Genomic DNA, 11144 nt, shown 5'->3' on the forward strand with positions numbered 1-11144 from the left:
TATTAATAATCCCTTTTACTCGATTTTATTTTTTATTTTTTATTTTTTTTTTTGTAGTTTGAAAATTAATTACAATTTTTTTTTCTTTTTTTGACAACTCAAAAATTAGTTACAATGTTTAGTGTAACTTCTTCGAGATAATGCTTAAATGTTCAAAATTCGTCTACATCTTAGTGATCAACTTTTTCCAAAAAAAATAAAAAAATAAAAAAAAATAAAAATTTTGGAAACTTACCCCTTATACTCCATCTCCCCTCCTCCAAAATGAAGAATAATTTTGGCTATTTTTGTTCACCTTATATTTCAACCGCATTTAAATTATTCTTCTTGGTTTAATCAGGTTTTTTCTTCCTTAAAGACGGAATTTTTGTTATTGACTGAGGATTTGAACTTGGCATAGGATAAAAATTAAAAGAAGATAATAGTGCAATTAGATTAGCTTATGTATACAAGGAAGGTACTACAAGGGAGAGTGTATCTTCCTCGACAAGTAATGCCAAAAAAACCATAGCACCCAAAAAATGAACTACGCATCTAATTGGTTGGCTAATTCAAACTAAAATGAAACAAATTCGACAAGATCATTTTTCTTAAGTTAAAAAAGACCCAAACGTGTGTACATACGTTGATCCAAATTGAAACATATCATCATTTTGATTATTTACTTAGATAAATTAGACTTTTATAAGAAAAAAGATGCCTAAGCAAACAATTCAAACAACTTGTTATTATGTAATTTGGCATTATCCCAACACTAGTCAGCAATCTCAGCTCAATACTATGAAGAATTTGATCTACCAAATCACCAATATACCCTTCTAGGTGACCATAAACAGCTAACTATTTGACATATTAATATTTCTTTTATTTTATTAATTAAAAAACTATTTTCTCACATAAAATAGATTTTGTTGAAATGTCAAGAACTACCACGTTTACCCATAATTTTGGCCAACAATATAGTTGGCACGTATTTTGCTGCCATTTTTAATGAAATTATAGATGAATTTTTGTAAATCAATCTTATAAGTAAACTAAACAATTATTTGCTTTAAAAAAAAAACAATTATTTGATAACGTGTCGTTTTATAATTGCATGTTATAATAAAAAAATGCTACTATTTACATAAAAATATAGTAAAAGCAAAGTCAGTTAATTCAGTTTTGGTGACTTGCTAAAATACTAATTATAATATAGTGACGTAGGACCACAAGTTGCTTAATTTGGTCATCGTTGTATACTGCCTTGATTTTGACTTGAGTTATTCCTATATAAACGTTCATATATTTAAGTTTCTTTCATTTTATTCATCTTAAAAAACTCAAGCTACTTAAAATTTAAACAATTTTTGGGTAATTAATTTCCGAATATTACCATGGATTTTGGTAACATAATTGAGTTTTTAGGCAACAAAACCATCTTAGTTACCGGTGCTACTGGCTTCATTGCTAAGAGTACGTAGAATTTCTTCCTTCTATCGATCTGTGAATAATTACACCTTTTCACACACTCTCGCTTATTTCATATTAACACGTTTGTAACGATGATTAATTTAATGATGCAGTTCTCGTGGAGAAGATACTTCGGATTCAACCAGATGTGAAAAAATTGTACCTTCTTGTAAGGGCTAGAGATGCTCAAGCAGCCAATGCTCGGCTGCAAGATGAGGTATATCTTATTTCTAACACTAGTGAAATAATTTACGTACAATTTTACAGTACTAAATTGGGTGTTGTATGTGTGTAACGTTGGTCACATTCCTGGCCTAGAAGGGTTACTATTTTTAGTAATATTCGCGTTATCAAAGTACAAAAAAATTTATTGTTGTTGTCATGGACACAGATCTTAGGCAAGGAGTTGTTCAAAGTTCTAAGAGAGAAATTGGGTTCAAAATTCGAGTCTTTCGTGTCGGAGAAGATAAGTGTAGTTGCCGGTGATACATCGTACGAGAATTTGGGACTTACTGCTGAGCAAATGAAGGAAATGTATGAAGATATAGATATTGTTATTAACGTAGCAGCAACCACAAAGTTTGAGGAAAGGTATGTTGTCATTTACTAATACTAAATTTTTATTTATTTATTTATTTTTGTATAAATTACTCAAAGTATATATATTAAATAACTAAGTAATGTGTTTTGGAAGGTGCTTAATGTGTAAAACTAGTTTAATGAGTGTATATATCCTTGGTCTTTAAAGCTAATCTATGGTTGAAAAATTACTACTCCATAATAAAACAAGTTATTTTTCAACAATATGTACGTTATACAGTGTGTGGTTTAATTGAGATGTCAGCACAGTTGGTACCACCGGTTAAATAGAATGGAAATAACTTTGGTTTACAGAGTCACAAGAGATAATTAATGTAGATGAATCCGATCTCATATCTAGGGGACTATCCCTAATAATTGAACCATAAGATTCAAATAGGTATGGTCATGAACAAAAATGTGCATATGAAAATGACTACATGTTCATGCATTTATGTTACTAAAAAAGGGCATATAATTTTGAAAGAACGTACTGTAATACTAATGCATTTATTACATTGAATGGGTGTAGGTATGATGTTGCATTGGGTGTGAATACTCTAGGACCAAAACATGTCGTCAACTTTGCAAAGAATTGTGCTAAAATACAATTGCTCATCCATGTTTCAACTGGTAAGTAAAAATTTACGCATATTTCTTTAAGGGACGAAGGAAGTACTTAATAGTTAATAGTCGATATATTTTGACAATGTTTAATTTTTGTATTTTCTTAGCATACGTGTGTGGAGAGAAAGCAGGAATAATAGCTGAAAGCCCATACGCGATGGGTGAGACTTTGAATGGTGTAACTGGCTTGGATATTGAATCTGAGAAAAAACTTGCTGAACAAACTTTAAGCAATCTTAAATCTAGTGATCTTCCTGAAAAGGTTATTAGACAAAAGATGAAAAACTTAGGAGTTCAAAGGTATGATAAATTACTTCTTGGAGTAAAGCCAAATTAATTATACTTGAATTATAATACTATTATGTACAATGTACGTAACCTATAGAATATACGACATATTTTAGAAAATTTCCAATTTTCTAACTATTTATTATAAAATAATTGATCAAATAGGGCAAAATTTTATGGATGGCCAAATACGTACGTATTTACAAAGGCTATGGGAGAGATGCTTGTAGGGCAATTGAGAGGCGATTTACCCGTGATTATTATGAGGCCTACAATTGTTTGTAGCACTTTGCAAGAACCCTTTCCTGGTTGGGTTGAAGGTTGCAGGTATATATTATCTTCTAATCTAATCGTTACCATGATAAAACATTATTATTGGCCTAAAAATCTAGAGTAATTTAAGCTAAGAGCTTTTATTTTTGGACATCAATCTTAATAGTTTCCGTTTCAATTTAATTTGTATGATGGCAGGACTATTGATAGTGTTGCTGTAACATATGGAAAAGGAAGCTTAAGTTTGTTCCTTGCTGACAAAAGCTCTGTCTTAGACTTGGTCCGTCTTCTTGAATTTCTACACTCGTTACTAAATCGTTATGCAATAACATTTGTTACAAACAAAAGTTAAAATATACATGAAGATGTATTAGATGAATGAGGATGAGTATTAATAATGTCGCGTAATTTATGTTCTTGTTACACAGATACCGGCTGATATGTTTGTGAACTCGATGATTGTGGCAATGAAGGCCCATGTTAATCAACCTTCTTTGACTGTATACCAAGTGGGAAGTTCATACAGAAATCCAGTTTCATTTAAGGAATTGCATGAATTTCATTACCAATATTTCACTAAAAATCCATGGACCAACCGTGAAGGCAATTTGGTAAAAATTGGCAAAGGTCTAGTGTTGAGTAACATACTCATATTTGAAATGATCCTCTTCATGTGGCAATTCCTCGTACAAATGGTAATTTTTTTTTTCCTTATCTCCTATAAATATTTCATATTAGCATCAAATTAAATTAAATCAAATACGTCATATATAATAGAACATTTTTTTTTCTCTATTTTAACACTAGCTAAATTTTATTGAATTTGTTTTACAGATATTAATTATTGCTACTAGGATGGGTCGTAGTGACTTGCAACGTACCTTGTTTAACTTTGACAAAAAGCTGAAAATTGCAATGAAATTGGTGGACTTGTACAAACCCTACTTGTTCTTCAAGGGCATGTAAGTGACACTTTTGCTTTAAATTTTAATCAAAAGTGATAAACTGATAATGCATCTAATTAATTCAATGATAAATTTCTTCTTTAATTTACAGTTTCGCCGATGCAAATACTGAAAAATTGTTCATCACTGCCCGCGAAAATGGATTGAATGAAGACATCTTTAACTTCGATCCAATTGGCATCAACTGGAAAGAATATTTCATCAATGTTCATCTTCCATCAATTGTTAAATACTTGTTCTAATATATTTTTGTTACGTTTTCAAGGTCTTCATCATGTTCTCTTTCAAATTTGAACTTTCCAACTTTACTCGGATGAAGATCTACTAACTCGTTTTAAATTGTTATTATTTTATTTCATATTGGAAATGAATATTTTGTAGCCTTAGCATATTATATTATTATCATATAATAATGTCATCATAAATTATTATATCTCTTTTTTTCTTCAAATGTGTAAAAATTAAATGTGTAAGCACCTTTTATGGAGTATTTATAAGTGATAACGCCTAAAAAGTGTGGGGCTTTTCGTAACATTGTTGCAGTTGTTGTATTACTATTACGTATTTAATTGTACCTTGTGCATTGTATAACGTAAATCAATTGATATTGTCGAAGTTATGCTTTCATCTTTAACCAAAATTCTAAGCCATCGAAATTAGCGCACCTTGACACCATCGATCGATGTAACATTTTTTACCTTAATAATTGAAACGAACTACATTTGGTTTATCAATGACCATAGCCGAAAACTGTCGACTTCGAGAAATCACGAACTAAGGGCCTGTTCTCTTACGTTAAAATTCAGTTAAGTTCAGTTCAACTCAATTCAGTTAAGTTCAGTTCAGTTCAATTCAGCTCCTAATTTCCTTCTCTTATAAAATTTTCATTTCAGTTCAATTCAGCTGAGTTCAGTTCTGTTCAGTTCAGTTCAGTTCAGTTCAGTTCAGTCAATGAGAACAGGCCCTAATAATAAGCAAAACCTAAAAAACGTGAAATAATTTTGATCGAATAGTAGTCTAAATTAATTTGTCAAATTGCAAACGTAGGAGCGGAGTATGGTTAAGATAGATGAATACCATTTTTCCTAGAATTTAACACTGATATTAGGGCTTATTTACATTTACTGAACTGAACTGAGCTGAACTGAACTGAACTGAATTGAACTGAACTGATTAGAGCTGAATTGAACTGAACTGAACTGAATTGAGCTGAAATGAATATTTTATGTGAGAGGAAAATTAGGAGCTGAACTGAACTAAATTGATTGGAGCTGAACTGAACTGAACTGAAATTAAGTAAATATGAACAGGCCCTAACTCTTTAAATTGAATAAACTTAATGTATATGATGTAGATATATAACTTATTTTTAACATTTCGAACAACATCTTGCACATCTTCATCAACAAATCAAATTTATCCGCAAAATAAACAAACATTTACCAACAAGAGTTGGCTCAAGTGGTAAGCAACATGATGTCGTTTAAGAGAGGTATTGGGTTCGAGCCTCGTCGTATGCAGAAACTCTTGTTGGGAGACTCACCCATTATAAGCCAGGTGTGCTACCCGAGTTGGATCCGAATGTAGTTGGAGCTAAGCTTCGGTGAACCGGGTGGGCATCATAAAAAAAATAATAATAAAAAAAACAAACATTTACTTTGTATTATATTACTTTCACAAATAAAAGAGAGACAAAACTCAACTTAGAGGTGGATTTAAGTTTTAACTAAGCAATGGAGTGGAAAAACTGTCAAAAAACAAGAACATTTGGCCTACCTAACCCGTGAGGCTGTGACACGATATATAGCCTAGCATGAAAAATCACGAGGTAAAAAAATATGGCCTAGACTAGCTATGACCTTTGTATATAGCATGAAGAAAAGTGTGTATGGGCTAAAAATAACTGCACAAGAGAACACATTAACTAGTCTAAGTTAGCACACGTAACAAATACTAAAGAGAGTATTGAATGCTACTTCAAGTACAATATATGCAAGTAATTTACGATTAACTTGAGATGGTGTAGAATTTGGCTATTTATACCCATGAGGTAGCTAATAGCCTAATAGATTGATATTTAGATTTTGGTATATATGAACTTATTGGACTTATTTGGCCCATTTAATGACCAAGCCCAAAATGCAAGCCATTTTGGTACCCAAACAAATTATCTTGAAACAACACCTATTAAATATATCCGAGTACAAAGTGCTCATCTGGCGCCGCCTGCTATAAAATAACATAGCTTAAAACATAATAGGAAAAATTAGAAAAATTAATCCCAACTTTGTCTAATTTATGTAGAATAATTCCAACTTTCGTTAATACTGGAATAATCCGAACTTTGGGGGGTCTTCTTTTTCTTCAATCCCAAAAACAGGTAACCGGTTGAATGGGTTAAATTTTTTTTTTTTTGTTAAAGTGACACATGTCACAAATTAATTGGCTAAAAAATTAACAAAAAAAAAAAAAAAAATTTAAAACAAAATAAAAAAAAAAATCACCAACCAAAGCCCCAACCACCAACCAATCTGGCAACCCGCCTAGGCTAGCCACCTCCCTCGTCGGGCCTCCAGCCTTCCCCCACCCCTAAAGTCGCCGCTCCAAGCCAAACCACCATCCCCCCTCTTCGAAACTCCCAGGCCACCATTCAAACCCCAAGAACCACCAGCCCCTATATTCGAAAACCCCAAAAGCCACCAACCCACTCTCGAAAATCGCTCAATGCCACCAGCCCACTCTCGAAAACTACCAAAACACTCCTCCCCCACCATCGAAAACCCTAAACGCTAGGGTTTCGGGGTGGGAGAGGAGTGTTTTAGGGTTTCGTGCTTGCAATTTGGGGTTACGGTGGTTTTTGGGGTTGGTGATTTCGGGGGTTGTGTGGGGTTTCGGGGAGAGGGGAAAACGACAATTCAAAGGGCGGGGGAGATGCGGCGGGCGGGCTGTGGTTTTGGAGGTTAGGGTGGATCGATGGGGCGGCGGGCTAGGTTATGGTGGTGGTGTCGGTGAATGCTTCAGTGGGGGAAGGGGATGCTGGGTGGTTTTCTCATTTTTTGTTTTTGTTTTTTTAATTTTTTAAAAACTTTTTAGACCAATCAGGACTTGACACGTGTCAAGTGACCTGATATAATAGGTCATTGACTTTGGTTGACCGGTTTGGGATTGAAGAAATAGAAGACCCCCCAAAGTTCAGATTATTCCAGTATTAACGAAAGTTGGGATTATTCTACATAAATTAAACAAAGTTGGGATTATTTTTTCTAATTTTTCCAACATAATATGCATGCCCTTGAAAGATCATAAGGGTTAAATTCAAATAACATGAACCCCAAAGCACATAGAAATAGCTAGCTAAGGAATATAAGGGATAAAATAAAGGAACATGCATGTACCTTAAAATAACATCAATTAATTCTTTTTTTTTTTTACTTTATTTTGACACTATTGATCAACACTACTTAGGCCTCGTTCTTTAGAGCTGCTCTGCTTTGCTTCAATCTTCTCTGCTTTGCTCTGCTCTGCTCTGATTAAAAATAATACTAATAATAATAATAGTAAAATCTGCTCTGCTCTGCTCTGCTGAAAGCTGCTCTGCCTCTGCCCAGAAGCTCAAAAGAACAGGGCCTTAACCAATTTGTGATTATAATAGATCAATGATCAAAGAATAAAATACCCTGATTATGTGAGAGGAATCTTGTAATATTCCTCTCAATGTGTAATTACAAGATATCAACTTATTATAATAATTACTTATTAATAATGAGCAGGCCCGACCCTTAGCTGAAGCGGCCTGCGCAACCACAAAGGGCCCAATATTGCTTGGGGCCTCAGATTCATATACAATATATAAAAATTATTGTAGTGTTGTGGCTCAGCGTTAAATAAGACTGAAAAACTCTTGTAGACTAATTTAAGATTTTTTTTTTTTTGAGGAATCTCTCTCTCTCTCTCTCATTTTTATTTTTATTTTAAGGTTTAAATACCCATCTATTGTTAAATGTGTGCTCAATATTTCATTTTTGGCCTTAATGTTTAGATATTCCCTCTTTTTCCAAATAAGTTCTCTATTTTTCATTTTTGATCTTTTTTAATAAGTGTTTTATTCTTACATATTGGATGATTGTAACATTTTTTTAAATACTTTTATCCCTACTAATGGTCCCTCGACTCAATTTTACTTTTTAAAAATATTTTTCCTTTCTCTCTCACCCCTTTACAATAACCTATAAAAACTTTTATAATTTTTTTCTTTTCAACATATTTTGCTTGAATAATTTAATACATGTAATTCTTTATTCTAAACCTCCGTGAAAATTAAAGCGGAACACTTATTAGAAAGTGGAAGATTATTAAACATTTTATTAAAAAAGGGCCTTTTTATCTCAATTGCACATGACCTCCGTAATAATTGGGACGGCCCTGATAATGAGATATTTGTGATTGAATTTATGCATCGTCAAGAATGATAAAATACACGTATCAACATCTAATTATTTAATCCTTTTTATGAGTTAATGAATAAGCGAAGTACAAGGTGGATTTTTATATACATATATGTTTGTTGAGTATTCCCTACTCCATCACAAAATAATTGACACGTTTAATATTTTTTTCACTATTCATATATTAACTTTTACTAAAAACCGTTCAATAAAATAATTTTATTACAAAGTACTCACAGGGCCGGGGCTATAAATGGATTATATTTTTGGGCCCTGTTCAACTTATCAAATTGGGGCCCTAGATTCAATATATATAATAACTAATTATTTAATTCATAAAATAAATTCATTCATTATGATTATTAAGAATTATGATTATCTTGAAGATTTATTTTTTATTTGTAAAATTGATAGAGCTAGTAAAATACATATATAAAGAATTTGTGGAGAAAATCAGCGGTATTTTTATTAATTTTATCTTAAAATTGGAGAAAAAAGGGGAAGATTAAAAGATTTTGGGCTGGGATTATAAATTTTAAATTGGAAATTATAATGTTTAAAAATTAATAAGGGGTAAATTAATTTTAGATAATTGTTAATTTGAAGAAGTAATAAATGTAGCTTGATATATTTTGGGAGAAAGAAGGGAAAGATTAAAAGATTTTGGTTATGATTGAAAAATTTGAGGAGTGAATAAGGAAATGGCATAGAGAAGATGAAAATTTTTAGGAGAGAATAAAGGGAAATATGGACGGGAAGATTTTTATGAGGTTATTCAATGAATATGGACATTTTCTAGTATTGCTTCCCGAAAAAAGAGTAAAATTAGTTGGGTTAAGGAATTGAACCTTAAACCTTTGTTTCAAAAAGTAGCACTCAAACTAGAGCTGTCAAAAGTTGACCCGACCCGAAATACCGACCCTAACCCGACCCTAACCCTAACCCGTCTGAACCCGAAAAAATGGTGACCCGAACCTGACCTAACCCGACTTGAAACCAACCCTAGACCCGAGTTGACCCGAGTATTTGAGACCCGAACCCGACCATGAACCGACCTGAAGAAGACCCGACCCGAATGTGACCTGTAAATTATTGACCTGAACCGAACCCGAGAGTGACCCAAACTCGATTTAACGCGTCAAAACTCGAATTCAACCCGACCTGTTACTAACCCGACCCGAGTTCTACCCGACCCATTCCTAACCCGACTCGAGTTTAAACCCGACCAGTTATAAACCCGACCCGAAATCAACCCGACTTGTTATTGACCCGACCCAAATTTAACCCGACTTGTTATTGACTTGACCCGAATTTAAACTCGACCTATTACTTACCCGAATTTCAGGATTTAGGAATTTTTAGGATAAAAAGAGTACTCCGTATTGACTATTGAGTTTCAGGCTTTTTTTCAATTTATTAACATGGATTCCAATTATAAAACAAAACCGAGTTGTTTTTTACCCGACCCGAATGTAACCCGACCTTTTATTGACCCGACCTAAACCCGACTCGAACCCGAAAAGATGTATGACCCGACGTGACCCGACTCAAGCATGACCCAACCCGAACCCGATCCACATAGGTCCTGACATTAACCCGTATTGACCCGACCCGAAATGACCCGACCCACACAAACCCGACTCAAACCCGACCCATTTACCCGAATTGACAGCTCTAACTCAAACCATCACTCCAATGTTATTTTTCAGTTTAAACATGAAACTAATATACTTATATCCAAAATTTGGGGCCCCTAAAAATTGGGGGCCTGTTCGGTCGATCACCCCGCACACCCTTAGAACCGCCCCTAAGTACTCATTCCTTACTTTTTAGTGACATGATTCTCCGTTCTTTTTTACTTGACCTATTGTATTTACCAAGCTTTTCAATGCAAAACTTTAACTATCAATAAATTTAATTCTCCAAAAATAAAAATTGTAAAAGTTATATAATATGATAATACTTATTTATTGAAACGATTCTAACAATATCTCATATAAATATGTTTTTCCTTGCATATAATTTACAAAAGATGGTAGAATAAAAGTTAGTAAATAGTGTAAAAGTTAAAGTGGGTCAAATAAAAAAAATAGAGGAAGTACTAGTACATAAATATTTCCAGTACATATACACACATTAGATTTGGCTTAAATTTTTTACTTCACTATAGTACAAATATAAGTGTACAACATAATGTTGTACGATATAGGATTAGTCACGCGTAAAGGTGGCTCTAGGTCGTGCCTCGTGTCGAGCCCACGTGCTTTGGGGTTAGTTAGACCTGTCCCAAGGTCCGGCCCACGAGTAAGTTGCCGTGTCGGGCTGGATTTTTCAAAAGGTTGGCCCATGCACAGCCCGAGCCCACGTGCTATCGAGGCAGGCTTGTGTGCTTAAGCAAAATTTCATTGTGTTTAGCGTGCTTTGTCGCCGTGCCATGCCATGCCTTATCGTTCAAAATAAAGACGGCCCAGGCAGACACGCATAGTATCATGCCATGCAAGGCCTACACCGTGCC

General features: G+C 33.6%; 1 protein-coding gene across 1 annotated transcript; it reads left to right on the forward strand.

The window, feature by feature from the left end:
• Positions 1–1323: 1323 nt before the first annotated feature.
• Positions 1324–4576, forward strand: LOC145612651 (alcohol-forming fatty acyl-CoA reductase-like). Its single transcript, XM_081667978.1, has 10 exons — positions 1324–1455; positions 1566–1669; positions 1844–2043; positions 2564–2664; positions 2766–2958; positions 3112–3273; positions 3418–3499; positions 3648–3914; positions 4054–4181; positions 4276–4576. Exons 1-10 carry the CDS (start codon positions 1377–1379, stop codon positions 4424–4426), a joined length of 1467 nt encoding a protein of 488 aa, XP_081524104.1. The 5' UTR covers positions 1324–1376; the 3' UTR covers positions 4427–4576.
• Positions 4577–11144: the final 6568 nt, after the last annotated feature.

Source organism: Chenopodium album, chromosome 24, assembly GCF_948465745.1.
Source record: "Chenopodium album chromosome 24, dcCheAlbu1.1, whole genome shotgun sequence".
NCBI lineage: Eukaryota > Viridiplantae > Streptophyta > Magnoliopsida > Caryophyllales > Amaranthaceae > Chenopodium > Chenopodium album.